Genomic DNA, 15,788 nt, shown 5'->3' with positions numbered 1-15,788 from the left:
AAATTCTGTTTTTTTTTAACAAGAGTCCTGTTCTTTCAAAGTATTTTTAATATTTTAAATTATTGTCCCGTGGCAATTTTGTTTGTTTTTCCAATCCTAGAAAACCAGTTTTACTTTTAGTATTTTGAATATTGTTATAGGACGACTCTATCTCTTAGCAAAATGATATTCAAAGTTTTTCAATTTCAATCGACCAACAATAGTGTACTGACATAGATTATTTATAAGTAGTACAGTAAATATATAATATAGTTATATATTTTTTAATGAGTGAGCTAGTTGCTTAGTTGTATATTTAGTTAGTTTTACATACTTACCTTATTACTAATACATTATGTTTATATTAAGATATTTAACAAAACCGATAGTTCTGTGTGAGCATAATACATATTTATTTTTATTGAATTAGATACAAATACTGTTCACATAGTTTTTAAACTGTGGTAAAAGTAATTTTGGGGAAGTATTGACATTCTATAAAAATTGAAATAGGCATAAATTGACATAGATCAACATAGCCGAGAGTAATAACTGGATTATAGTCTTAATAGCAAGAAATAACCTAAAGGTTGTATGATTTTCATATTCCCATAGAGTTACCAGTGTGTGTGCTTAGCTGGTTGGGAAGGAAGTTTTTGTGAACAAGAATCCAATGACTGCAAAATGAATCCTTGTAAGAATAATTCCACCTGTACTGACCTTTACAATAGCTATCGGTGAGTAATGTGTTTATAATTTTCTTCATGAAATCACTTGGAGTGTTCGTGTCTTTGGGATAACTCCAGAGATTATTTTCACTTTGCATCCATTAATTAAAAAAATGATCTCTTGGGGCGCCTGTGTGGTGCAGTCGGTTAAGCGTCCGACTTCAGCCAGGTCACGATCTCCCGGTCCGTGAGTTCGAGCCCCGCGTCAGGCTCTGGGCTGATGGCTCGGAGCCTGGAGCCTGTTTCCGATTCTGTGTCTCCCTCTCTCTCTGCCCCTCCCCCGTTCATGCTCTGTCTCTCTCTGTCCCAAAAATAAATAAAAAACGTTGAAAAACAAACAAACAAACAAACAAAAAATGATCTCAAGATGAACAGCCATTTTCTGACAAGATAGCGTCAACATTCATTTGAAATTTGTGTCAAAAGTCGTAAATATTAAACTTGGAAATGCAATGTCCAAATCTGACACGTTACAAATGTCTTCACTTCTTCAAAACATGCCTTTGTCATCTCAATGTTGTTTTGGATCCCTCCGTGCAAAATGGGTGCCACAAATGACTTGTTAGTGGGTCTACTGAATTAAAACTTTCATTTTATTACCCAGAGATTATCATGAATTTGGATTACTTTAGTCAAATTATTGATGAATTTTACATTAATTACTCCACATATCCCATAATCCAATTGTTTTAGTTTTAGATGAGAAATCTGAAGAAGCTCTAAGTAGAAATTCTGAGTAGTTATTACTATTATTTGAAACATTTAGTAACCAGATCAATATTGGTAAAAAATAGCTTTTATCCTTTAACTTGTTAAGGTGTAGAGTGTAGAGAACTATACACTAGGTCTCTCCAGCAAAACCAGGTTTAGTGTAACTAGAATGATTTTCTTCTTGTCACAGAATCAGATTAATTGAATATAAATATATTTAGGTGATCATTTTCTCAGGGATAAATCAAAATGATTTCAGAGTGTCCTCTAAAATAACTTGTACTGGGGCGCCTGGGTGGCTCAGTCGGTTAAGCGTCCGACTTTGACTCAGGTCATGTTCTCACAGTCCGTGGGTTCGAGCCCCGCGTTGGGCTCTGTGCTGACAGCTCAGAGCCTGGAGCCTGTTTCAGATTCTGTGTCTCCCTCTTTCTCTGACCCTCCCCTGTTCATGCTCTGTCTCTGTCTCAAAAATAAATAAATGTTAAAAAAAAATTTAAAATAACTTGTACACTATTCCTCATTTTTGGTGACTGAAATGGGACATAAGATCCAGAGTGATCAACAATAGGCAGTTTATTTCCTTTAAAGGCAATTCTGAAATAATCTGGCAATAGTTTGATTTATATTTCAATGACAGAGAAAAAATTAACAATTTTATTAATGTAGAAAAACTCACAATGGTATCAGTTGACACTAGTTTAAAATATGTAAAAATGTAAAAAACCAGAGCTACTTTTTATGACATTATCAATTTTTAAAATTGACATATCATCATAAATTAATATTAACTGGCTTTCCATCTATATACTAGGAGAAACAATCCACTTTTGTTGAACTAGGAAAGGAAAACTTCCCATGGTTTCTATGCTTATTTTACTTTTCTTTTTTTTTTTTTTTAATTTTTTTTTTCAACATTTTTTTTTTTTTTTTTTTTTTTTTTGGGACAGAGAGAGACAGAGCATGAACGGGGGAGGGGCAGAGAGAGAGGGAGACACAGAATCGGAAACAGGCTCCAGGCTCCGAGCCATCAGCCCAGAGCCTGACGCGGGGCTCGAACTCACGGACCGCGAGATCGTGACCTGGCTGAAGTCGGACGCTTAACCGACTGCGCCACCCAGGCGCCCCTTATTTTACTTTTCTTAAATGATTCTTTTTATTATAACCTACAAATTATGATATGCTATATACACATATGTATATAAACACATATATGTATCAAAATTCTGATATATACTTTTTAGCATTCAGCTTTTTATGTAATTCCTAGCGATAATTTGTTTACGCATTTGTGTATGTGTGTACTTACTGTCAATCACCTCCAGACAAACACCAGCAGGGACATACCTGTGGTTGAAAAAGTTGGGTTTATAACTCATTGCCATAAGGGAGAACACACACCATTTAAATCCATGTAGCATCTCAGTAAAAGGATGCTGGAAGGACTTAGAGGTTTGAGTTTGTGAAATATAACTTTGAAGAGGGTTTACAAAAGTGGGCCTTTGGCCTGGATAAGGAGACTGTCAGGAAGTGGGAAGAGTTGCCTACATTCATAATAAATCTTACCTAGAAGAAATGAAGACTGGACAGAGTGAAAGCTAAAATTTATAGAGACAGCAACCATTTATATCAACCATGATAGGAGAATGCTTGGCCATTCCTGTGGCTTAGATGGTGTTCAAGTTTTTGTCACCATTTAGATATGATTGTGGGGTAGGGTTGTCTTTGTAATGATTAATCAGGGTAGTGGAGTAACTATGTCTCATTTTGATGTTCTGTGAAATTGTCTGTTGAAATGTTCACCAGGAGAACACCAAGATCTACCTGTAAACCTGCTTATAGTGCCTGACCAGCTCCTGGGTACCCTGGATGTTAGTTTTTGCTTTCTCATTCCCAAAATACATTATCATGTAGACGTGCAGAAAAAAATGTATATGTATGTGTGTATTTATATGAAATCTGTGACTTATGTTTGTCCACCTATTTGTCCAAAATACCAGAGTGAGAATAAATATTAATTATCCAACACGATAATACTTTTATTTAGATAATTGCTATTTGCTATTTGAGATAGACATCTTGAAGATCTAAAACAAAACAAGCAACAAAGTTTATGAGGCTTAATTAAAATACATTTTAATATTCATGAGACACAATCAGTCTTTCTAGATAACTTTGACACCACTAATTGTGAACTCTTAATGACTTAAATTTATAAATGTATCAGAAGACATTGCCACTTAACACAAACTCATACAGTCATTTTATCATTCCTCAGATTTTGATAGATTATCCGTTTGGGGTTTGGTTTTCTCTTCTTTTTCTAGTTTTAAGGTGAATGGTTCCATCATTGAATTGAGGTCTCTGTTCTTTTTTAATACAGGGTTTACAGCTGTAAATTTCACTCTAAGCATTGGTATCATTATATCTCATATCTTTTGACGTTTTGTGTCTCTCAAAATAATTTCCTAATTTCCCATGTGATTTATTCTTTGGCTCACTGGTTTTGTTAAACTTTCACTTATTTGTGAATTCCCTAGATTTCTCTTGATCTTGATTTCTACTTTTATTGTGGTAAGAAAACTTATTTTGTGTGAGTTGAGTCTTTTAAAATTTACTGAGGCATATATTATAACCTAACATATATTCTATAAGTACTTGAAAAAAGTGTGTATTCCACTTTAGCTGGAATGTTCTATAGGAGTCTTTTAGGCCTAGCTGGTTTATATCTTAATCAAGTCTTCTATATCCTATATCTTCTGCGACTTTGTTCTATTATAGAGTTAAAGTTTGCAATTGTTATTGTTTACCTGTTATTGGCTAATTTAATATTGTTTATCCATTTAATCTGCCATATTTTGCTTCATTTACCTAAGTTAGATCTTAAGGCTCTAGGATCTAATTGTTAGATCTTACTGATGGATTTAAATATTTATAAAATGTCCTTCTTTGTCTTGAGTAACATTTTTTTGTCTTAAAGTGTATTTTGCCTGATATTAGTATAGCTGCCTCAGCCCTTTGTTTATTATTGATGGCATAGTGTATATTTTCTGACTTTTTAGTTTTAACCTACTTGTGACTTTGAATATAAAGCTTGTCTTTTATAGATAGGATATAATTTGACTGTTTTTAAAAATCCACTCTGTCAATCTCTACCCTTATTGGAATGTCTCCTTAGGTTACATTTAACATTACTAATGAAATAAAGTTTATATGTGTAGTTTCTTTTTTTTAATATGTTATATTTTTGTTGTTGGTGCTGTTCCTCTCTTTCTCCATTATTGGCTACTCTTGCATTACTTCTTTTTCTGGTATTACACTTTAATTTCTTTTTATTTTTTACTTTGCATTTGTACATAGTTTCTTAGTAGTTGTCCTGTAGATCACAATTAACTTCTTAACTTAAAACAGTCTCCATAGTGTTAATACTGACTTAATTTCAATAGTATACAAAAACTTTGCTCCACTATAGCGTTATTCCTTCCCACATCCTTCAGGCTTTTGTTGATTATAAGCCCATCAATACAATGTTATAGTATGTTTTATGTACTGTTTTTTAAATCAGATAGGAAACAAAAAGAGGATAAGCAAAAATACATTTATACTGTTTTTATACTTGCCTATATAGTTACCATCACCAGTGCCCTGTATTTTTGTGTGTGAATTGAAATTACTGTCTAGTATCTTTTCATCTTAGCCTAAAGGATTCTCTTTACTATTTCTTAGAGGGCAGATCTGCTATTGGTGAATTTTCTGTTCTGTTTTATCTGGGAATGTCTTAATTTCTCCTTTAATTTAAAGGATAGCTTTAAGAGGTATAGAATTATTGGTTGACAGTCTTTTTCTTTCAGCATTTGAAGTACATCTGGACTGCATGGTTTCTGATAAGTCAACTGTTAATCTTATTGAGGATCCCTTGTGCATAATGAATCATTTTCTCTTGATGCTGCCAAAATTCTCTGTTTGTCTTTTGAGGGTTGACTATCATGTGATTAGCATTATATGTCTTTAAGTTTATTTTCCCTGGAGCTCATTGATCTTCATGGGGGTGTGGATTAATAATTTTCACCAAATTTACAAAGTTTGGGCCTTTATATCTTAAAATAGTTTATATGTCTTTTTTCTCTCTCTCTCTCTTCTGGTTCTAAAACTCTCACATGTGTATGTTAATGTTCTTAAGGTGTCCCACAGGTATCTGAAGCTCTTCATTTTTCTTCCTGATCTCCAGATCAATAATCTTAATTGATTAACTTCAAATGCACTGCTTCCTTCTTCTACCAACTTAAATATGGTGATGTGCCCCTCTCATAATTTTTTTAATTTCATTTTTTATACTTTTAACTCCAGAATTTCTATTGCGTTCTTGTTTATAATTGATATCTTTTTATATTCTCAGTTAGACAAAACATCAATCTCATACATTCCTTAATCATTTAGATATGGCTTCAATTTTTCTTTGATCACAGTTATTTTGGCTAATTTAATATCTGTGTTAAGTAAATACAATATTGAGGCTTCTTCAGGGATAGTTTCTACTGGTTGCTTTATTCCTATAAATGGGTCATACTTTTCTTTCTCTGTATGACTCATCATTTTTTTATGAACACTTAACCTTTTAAATTGGCAAATCTGTAAATCACATCCTGCTTCTTCATAGTTGTTACAGCATTTTTTATTGTATTTATTTTTTGTTTTTGCTATTGTTTCGTGATTTTTCCAAAAGAGTTAAATTTATAAATTATTGTGTCACGTGTGGCTATTCAAGTCTCAGCTTGGCTAATATAGCAGTCAATGAATGAGTTAGCAGAGACTTTTTTTATATTTCCTCAAACTAGTAAGTCTTCTAGCTTTACTGAGGGACTCTGTGTGTATGTGTTGAGGTATGCAGTCAACACTCAGCCAGGCATTTTACAGTTCTGTCTTACTCTCCAGTATCTGCTTTCACGGAGGCTCAAGGTCAGTCAGAGATAAGAGATTAAGGTCTTTTCATGTGTTTCTTAGTCCTGTCCACACTTTCATTTCCCAAGAATAGGTCTACCTTTTCAAAGACCTCCATGAACATCTCATTCACCACTTTTTACCTTTAAGTATATTGGTCAGCCTCTTAGCCTTAACTGGAATCATCATTACAAGCAGCTGCAATGTTAGGCAATTACCACTGACTGTTATTAATAAATTCCCTTTATAAGGACTTTTTGAAAAGAGTAAGTTTTGAGTCAGATCAAATAAATTCTATTCCTGAAAATGGAACTTTTCCATTACCAGACCAATGAAACAGTGACATTCCTGGTAAGGATCTTTTGGGTGAGCTCTAAACCTGTAATGCCCCTCAGTGGCTGTTAGGCTGCTGATTTCACAGATGCCATAATTGCAGTGCTGTTGGTTTTCAAATCTATTGAAGAGCTGGGGAAAGAGGGATGGGAATACTGGACGTAACCACACAAAGCTGACTAGGTTTATGAGAGTCAACCATTTTTCTTGTAGAAACACTCAGATTTTTGCAAGTCTTTAGTTCATTTATAGAGTTCTGAGAGAGTTGGTTTGATGTTATTGCCAGTGTTTTTGTTTCTTTTATGGAAGAGTAGATATTCAGAAGTCTTTCATCTATGATTACTCAAGTAATTATACCAAATTACATTTTATATTATTTATATGGGACAAAGAGAAGACAGAAACAGAGACAGAGACAGAGAAAGCATGGATTCTAGAGTTGCACTATCTAGATATAGGATATCAAGTCCTATCCTTAAAGATTAGTGTGAATTGGGTTAAGGAATTTTATTTATATCCCTAAGTTTTTTTTTAATCTAGAAATTGTGAATAATAATAGTTATAATTCACAGTTATGATGTTAATTAAATACAATTCTGTATACAAAGTATTAGCTCATTTATTGATGTATATTAAACTCTAAATATCATTAACTTTTATTATTCCCAACATTGATCTTGTTTTCAAACTATATGTATGAATAAAACTAGAGCAGTATTTTATAAATGATGAATCTGTGGGATCATATTGATATCAACTCGTTTCATTTTATATATTCATGTGTAGAGCAAATGAAGAACATTAAAAAGAGATTACATTATTCTTTGTAACTAAGGAAGAATTTAGTTAGAGTTTAGTGCTCTTTGAAGCTTTCTCACAAATTTCCACTGAGCAAAAATTTCAGGGCTCTCAGTAAAAGATACAATGAACATCTTACTTCATTTTATGAAGAGTCAGTCCAGAGAAAACTTAACAGAAATTGCAAGGAAGATGCTTAAATTTCATGCTTTTGAAGGAATTCACCTTGTGTACCATAATGAGTGCTTAACATAGCAAATATTTTTAATAGGTCAAATGAAAATTGCATTTCATTGACTATATGCTTATATCCCTTGAGAACAAAAATGTTATGAAGATGAGTATTTGCCAGAATATCGAATCCCTTAGGTGATTTGTGTGTTCTGAGTTACTGAACTACCTACGTGTGCTCATCTCTAAACAACTGGAGTTAACATAGTTTAGTGTTTACACAATTTCAAGACATTAAAAAGCAAAATGGGCTAGGGATGTAATTTGAATGCTGACTGCAACCTGCCTTCTGCTATTCCTGGCATGGTTTAGAATTTAACTGCCTTCTTTATTTCTGATTTTTCTTCCCCCAAAGCAGAGTCAACAGCTTTAGCTACAGATGGGGCTCTGTATGGCAGTTATTGGACCCAGATGCCACACTCTGGAACATGTTTTGCCAACAGCATCTGGCTCCTTTGCTGTCTGTGTAATTGGCATCCGTGTTGATGCTTTGGCCTGTTTTTCTTATGGACACTACAAAGTAGACTTTCAGACGACATGAAGGTTTGTTCCCAGTTGACCATATGATTTTTTTTCTTTTTCTCAGTTTATAATTTGTGCAAATGCATCCTAGATGCCTTAAATTATGTAACACTATGTATTAGAACTTTTCATGCTTCTTATAAGGATATGTTTAAAAATTTTTGAATGGATATGACTAAATTTTTTTTTTAAATTTAATGAGTAGAAATAAAAATCTATGTTGATCAATGTGTTTTTAACATATTGAGTGAAAATACACAAGTCTGTATATTACTAGAGATCTGGGTTTTTTTTTCCTTCTTAAAAATTTTGCTTTTGTTTTGTTTTCTTTGTGCAAGGAGCCCAAACTGCTAATATAAAAGTAAAATAATTACTAATATAAAAGTAAAACTGTAACAGAATTTTAATCCAGGCAATGGCAATACAATATCTGCCTTTAGCAGATGGAAGATTTTTCCTTAATGAAAAAAAACAGAATTTGGGGGCACCTGGCTGGCTCAGTCAGTTAAGCATCAGACTCTTGATTTCAGCTCAGGTCATAATCTCACAGTCATCAGATCTAGCCTGTGTCGGGCTCCACGCTGGTCATGGAACCTGCTTGGGATTCTCTCTCTCTCTCTCTCTCTCTCTCTCTCCCCCTCTCCCTCTCCCTCTCCCTCTCCCTCTCCCTCTCCCTCTCCCTCTCCCTCTCCCTCCCCCCACTCTGCCTCTCCCTCTCCCTCTCCTTCTACCTGTCTCACTCTCTCTCTTTCCGCTGCTTATGCCCTCTTTCTCTCAAAAAATCAAATCAAAACAAAACAAAAACTAGATTTTTGAACAAAATATATGTTGGTATGTAGATTTTCACCTTCTTTTTGGATAGCTACGCCATATTTTATTTTGTGGATATAACACAGTGGCAGTTTTTAATTTTTTCCAGTATGAACTATTATTTGGGGAAATTAATTACATGTGCCTCTTTGCACACATATGTTTGTATATTTGGACATTAAATTCCTAGAATTGAAAATACTGGATCAAAGTGTGTCAATCTTTAAGATTTAGACAGATTTTATCAAATTAATTTTATAAGCAGATTTAGTATTACATTCACATGAGCAATTAATGAAACTCTATGTACCATACACTTCTAGTTTGTATAAAATCTCTCAGTGAGGTTTTATATATGCCTGCTTTAAATATAAGAAAACCAAGACTTGGATATTTTCAGTAGCATAAGCAAAATCACTGTGTTAGAAAAGTGCAAACCTAAATAGACCAAGGTCTGTGTGACTCCAAATTCATGATTTCAGATGATTGCCAACTGGTCTTGCCTTTAATATAAAATCATACATATATTGTCACTGCCTACTCCTCAGTTTCCAAGGGAGAGCAGCCATCACTGTAGTTCCAATGAATTTATGAATGATTAAATAGTTCTCTTTCAGTGGAAAAGTTGGAAACTGACATAGTTCCAATTTCATCAAAAAAGAGTAACTCAAGGGGTAAGTAAGTGACAGATGAATACATCTTATGAGCAATTATAACTTTACAAATAGGCTTTAGAATTCACTGATTAAGTAAAACTGCTTTCTGATAACAATAGTACAAAGGAAGGGAAGGGAAATCACTGTATTTTGTAGTTAAGGCTCTTAGGTTATATGTGGCATGGTATTATGTTATTTGAAGATAGTGATAAAATGAAATCACATTCAAAAACCATTTTTGAATGAATAAATGAACTCTTTTATTCATTGAAGCTAGCTTGAAAGGTAAGAGGAAAGAGTTTTATTTGGCACCATGTTATTTTTCAGAATAAATCAAGTTCCTGGTTGTTTCCTACTTTCAAAAAGTCCCCCATATACACTTTGTATTATTAGTTTGTTAGGCCAGTAGTTAGTGTTCCTTACCTTCTGTTGTATCACCACAGTCTCTGCCTTCATCTTCTCATGGCATTCTTCCTATGTGCATGTCTCTGTGTTCATTTCTTCTTTTTGCTAAGACATCAGCCATACTGAATTAAGGCCCACTCTAATGACCTCACTTTAATTCGATTTCCAAAACAGGTCACTTTCTGAGGTACCAAGGGTTAGCACTTTAAGATCTTAGGAAACCCAAGGCAAATTATTACACCCTAATGTATTCTGACTACAGATATTAAAACATTTTATAGGGGCGCCTGGGTGGCTCAGTCGGTTAAGCGTCCGACTTCAGCTCAGGTCATGATCTCGCGGTCTGTGAGTTCGAGCCCCGCGTCGGGCTCTGGGCTGATGGCTCAGAGCCTGGAGCCTGCTTCCGGTTCTGTGTCTCCCTCTCTCTCTGCCCCTCACCTGTTCATGCTCTGTCTCTCTCTGTCCCAAAAATAAATAAACGTTAAAAAAATAAATAAATAAATGAAAACATTTTATATAACCATAACAGCCCAGAATTTTAAAATTTAGCATAGATATACATATAGTCTCTTGAATTTTATTTGCAAAGCTGTGTAGGAACATATTTAAAGATTATTTTTATTATATAAAACAATAGCTAGAGAAAGTATTTGCATTAGGTTATCTCATTATTTCATATAAACCTTAATAAAAGTCTAGATTAAAAATGATATCATCGGGCACCTGGGTGGCTCAGTCGGCTTAGCCGATTAAGTGGTTAAGCATCTGACTCTTAATTTCAGTTCACATCATGATCTTATAGTTAGTGAGTTCAAGCCCCACATCGGACTCTGCAGTGACAGCATGGAGTCTGCTTGGGATTCTCTCTCTTTCTCTGCCTCTACCCTACTCTCCCTCTCAAAATAAATAAGCATAAAATATAAAATAAAATAAAATAAAATAAAATAAAATAAAATAAAATAAAATGTAAAGAGAAGGTAAAGTAAAATAAAATAAAATAAATAAAATATTATTGTCTTAGAATGCATTTGTTTGCTTGTCTTTAACATTTGTTTTTAAAAAAAAAAATGTTGACAGGGTGCCTGGGTGGCTCAGTCGGTTGGGCATCTGACTTCCGCTCAGGTCATGATCTTGCAGTCTGTGAGTTCAAGCCCTATATCAGTCTCTGCACTAACAGCTCAGAGCCTGGAGCCTGTTTCAGATTATGTCTCCCTCTCTCTCTCTGTCACTCTCCTGTTCGTACTCTGCCTCTCTCTCAAAAATAAAACAAAAATAAAAAAATAAAAAAGTAAATTTAAATGCTGAATTGTTTTATACAAAACCAGAGAAATCATAAAATTGAAGAAAAATGTAAAATAAAAGCAAAGCAATCCAAAAACACCCAGAAATGGTTCATTAGAAATTAATTGAGAACTACCATTGTTTGCTTCAGATGTGATGTTGCCTGTAAGAGTAATGACTATGATGGGCACAAAATGTTAAATTAAGATTTAAGGGTTTTGCTAATAAATTATTTTTTGTTGAACCATGGAAAAAAGATAGTTAACAATTGTACCAAAAGGGAAAGAATGTAAATGTTAGTCTTCTTTATGCAAAATCTGTATTTTCTTTTTTTTTCCTTGAGTAGATCATTAATTAGAATTTCAAGTCATGTTCTTAAAAATAATAATAGAGTATAATCAAGTACACTAGTCCCCTGCGTTTTTCTCATTTTTCTAAATAGCCTATATTCTCCTACTGTTTCTTTTTTTCGCCATGGAGTAGACAGGGCAATCTTTTAAGAGAAACACCCTCTACATAAGTTACTCAATTGTTTTTAAGTTTTTTATTTTTTAATTAGAGCATAATTTACATGTAATATTATATAAATATCATACATACACAATTAAGAGTTTTTGCATTGTAATTACCCTTGTAAAATACTACCAAAATCAAGATATAGAGCATATCCATCATGCAGAAAATTTTCTGTCTCTTCATAGCTCATTTCTACCCTCCTTCCTCCTACTATTTATTGAACTTTCAAAAATTGTGCTTTTATAATCATCTCTGAGTAAACTATTCCAAATACCACTAATACATTTCTTTTAAGCACAAAAAATAAACATATATTTATACGTTGTTTTTTAACAAAGAGTTTTTATAAATATTACTCATTTTCCTTTTACTATAACTATGTCCATATGATATATTGTTATTATTCCTTTTTCATTCATGAGAAAACCAAAAGTTATATAACTCAACTGATTTTTCAATGAGATGTTATTAACAGCAGCAGTATAGAATTTAGGACCTCTCCAGAACTCAACACTTTCCATTATTTCTGATTGCCACCTGCCATTCTTTTCCCTCTCAGTGGTAAAATAACTGTTCAATGTTAGGTTTTTCCTATAATGAGGAGTCTCAATATAAATTTAATGATGAAAACTTGCATATCTATATTTATTATACAAAATTGTTTCATTCTCTATGAATTGATCATGCAGATAAATTGACAATTTTTTTCTAGTATATTGGAAACCTGTATTAGTTTTCTTCATGGTTATTTCTTTTCTTTTTAGAGGGTCATTTTCTTCAAATTAGCATAAATGTCAAAGTGGCTTTGATTAGAAGTAATTCTGAACTCTCTAAAACACTATTGTTTTAGTGACACTATATTGTCATTCAAAATATAGAAAAAAGACATCTTTAAGACAATATGCACATTTACTGAATATACCTTATAATATTAAACATGCAGACATTTTACTCTGAAAATAAGATCTTTAGCAGGTTACCTAAGGTACATAATGAAAACACACCTTCATAGTCCTAGATGCTTATGAGAACATTCAAATATTTAATATTATTATATTAATTATATAATTATTAATTAATTAATTAATTAATTAAAATTAATAAATAATTAAAATTTGCTGATATTTGAAAAGCATGCCAGGATTCAGTAGTTTCCAAAGTAAGGAGACAGCTGATATGTAGCAAAGGCCTAAACAAAAGTTAGAAATCCATTCCATGATTTTTCTCCTAGGTCTTTGTCTAGAGCCCATTAAGTGAGCTAGTCAAAAAAATTTTTTTTTCACAAAGTTACCATGTTACTTTATGCTTTCAAATTGCATACAGAATCAGTTTAAGAAATGTTCATTTGAAAATTTCTTTATCTCCAGCAAAGCCATACCTGAAGATATGGCACATTATGTTTCCCAATGTCCCACATTAAGAGTGAGGCATACCTTTTTTCTTTGACTTCTATATGAAAAAATATCTCTCTTCAGAGGAAAACATATGCTTTACTTGAACAGAATTTATAATTGCCTAAATATTCTACCTATTTAGTCTTGATTTTTCTGTTATTTTATTTTTTGTTTTATTTTTAATTTATTTTTATAAGCCTATTTATTATTATTATTATTTTCAATATATGAAATTTATTGTCAGATTGGTTTCCATAGAACACCCATACTCATCCCAAAAGATGCCCTCCTCAATGCCCATCACCCACCCTCCCCTCCCTCCCATCCCCCATCAACCCTCAGTTTGTTCTCAGTTTTTAACAGTCTCTTATGCTTTGGCTCTCTCCCACTCTGACCTCTTTTTTTTTTTTTCCTTCCCCTCCCCTATGGGTTTCTGTTATGTTTCTCAGGATCCACATAAGAGTGAAAACATGGTATCTGTCTTTCTCTGTATGGCTTATTTCACTTAGCATCACACTCTCCAATTCCATCCACGTTGCTACAAAGGGCCATATTTAATTCTTTCTCATTGCCACGTGGTACTCCATTATGTATATAAACCACAATTTCTTTATCCATTCATCAGTTGATGGACATTTAGGCTCTTTCCATAATTTGGCTATTGTTGAGAGTGCTGCTATAAACATTGGGGTACAAGTGCCCCGATGTATCAGTACTCCTGTATCCCTTGGGTAAATTCCTAGCAGTGCTATTGCTGGGTCATAGGGTAGATCTATTTTTAATTTTTTGAGGAACCTCTACACTGTTTTCCAGAGTGGCTGCACCAATTTGCATTCCCACCAACAGTGAAAGAGGGTTCCCGTTTCTCCACATCCTCTCCAGCATCTATAGTCTCCTGATTTGTTCATTTTGGCCACTCTGATTGGTGTGAGGTGATATCTGAGCGTGGTTTTGATTTGTATTTCCCTGATGAGGAGCGACATTGAGCATCTTTTCATGTGCCTGTTGGCCATCTGGATGTCTTCTTTACAAAAGTGTCTATTCATGTTTTCTGCCCATTTCTTCACTGGGTTATTTGTTTTTCGGGTGTGGAGTTTGGTGAGCTCTTTATAGAATTTGGATACTAGCCCTTTGTCCAATATGTCATTTGCAAATATCTTTTCCCATTCCGTTCGTTCCCTTTTAGTTTTGTTGATTGTTTCCTTTGCTGTTTAGAAGCTTTTTATCTTCATGAGGTCCCAGTAGTTCATTTTTGCTTTTAATTCCCTTGCCTTTGGGGATGTGTCAAATAAGAAATTGCTACGGCTGAGGTCAAAGAGGTCTTTTCCTGCTTTCTCCTCTAGGGTTTTGATGGTTTCCTGTCTCACATTCAGGTCCTTTATCCACTTTGAGTTTATTTTTGTGAATGGTGTGACAAAGTGGTCTAGTTTCAACCTTCTGCATGTTGCTATCCAGTTCCCCCAGCACCATTTGTTAAAGAGACTGTCTTTTTTCCATTGGATGTTCTTTCCTGCTTTGTCAAAATTGAGTTGGCCATACGTTTGTGGGTCTAGTTCTGGGGTTTCTATTCTATTCCATTGGTCTATGTGTCTGTTTTTGTGCCAATACCATGCTGTCTTGATGGTTACAGCTTTGTAGTAGAGGCTAAATTCTGGGATTGTGATGCCTCCTGCTTTGGTCTTCTTCTTCAAAATTACTTTGGCCATTCGGGGCCTTTTGTGGTTCCATATGAATTTTAGGATTGCTTGTTCTAGCTTCGAGAAGAATGCTGGTGCAATTTTGATAGGGATTGCATTGAATGTGTAGATAGCTTTGAGTAGTATTGACATTTTGACAATATTTATTCTTCCAATCCATGAGCACGGAATGTTTTTCCATTTCTTTATGTCTTCTTCACTTTCCTTCATCAACTTTCTATAGTTTTCAGCATACAGATCTTTTACATCTTTGGTTAGATTTATCCCTAGGTATTTTATGCTTCTTGGTGCAACTGTGAATGGGATCAGTTTCTTTATTTGTCTTTCTGTTGCTTCATTATTAGTATATAAGAACGCAACTGATTTCTGTACATTGATTTTGTGTCCTGCAACTTTGCTAAATTCATGAATCAGTTCTAGCAGACTTTTGGTGGAGTCTATCGGATTTTCCATGTATAATATCATGTCATCTGCGAAAAGTGAAAGCTTGACTTCATCTTTGCCAATTTTGATGCCTTTGATTTCCTTTGGTTGTCTGATTGCTGATGCTAGTACTTCCAACACTATGTCAAACAACAGCAGTGAGAGTGGACATCCCTGTCGTCTTCCTGATCTCAGGGAAAAAGCTCTCAGTTTTTCCCCATTGAAGATGATGTTAGGTGTGGGCTTTTCATAAATGGCTTTTATGATGTTTAAGTATGTTCCTTCTATCCTGCCTTTCTCGAGGGTTTTTATTAAGAAAGGATGCTGAATTTTGTCAAAGGCCTTTTCTGCATTGATTGACAGGATCAT

The 15,788-nt window shown here is 33.9% G+C and overlaps 1 protein-coding gene across 1 annotated transcript in view; it reads left to right on the top strand.

Annotated features, from left to right (window-relative positions):
* Positions 1-15,788, top strand: part of EYS (eyes shut homolog) — a 1,624,793-nt gene that overhangs the window by 479,439 nt on the left and 1,129,566 nt on the right. The window contains 1 exon segment of the mRNA XM_049653864.1: positions 595-716. Within this exon segment, the coding sequence (XP_049509821.1) occupies positions 595-716 (122 nt within the window).

Source organism: Panthera uncia (genome assembly GCF_023721935.1).
Source record: "Panthera uncia isolate 11264 chromosome B2 unlocalized genomic scaffold, Puncia_PCG_1.0 HiC_scaffold_24, whole genome shotgun sequence".
NCBI lineage: Eukaryota > Metazoa > Chordata > Mammalia > Carnivora > Felidae > Panthera > Panthera uncia.
This window is presented reverse-complemented; position numbering and strand designations above follow the sequence as displayed.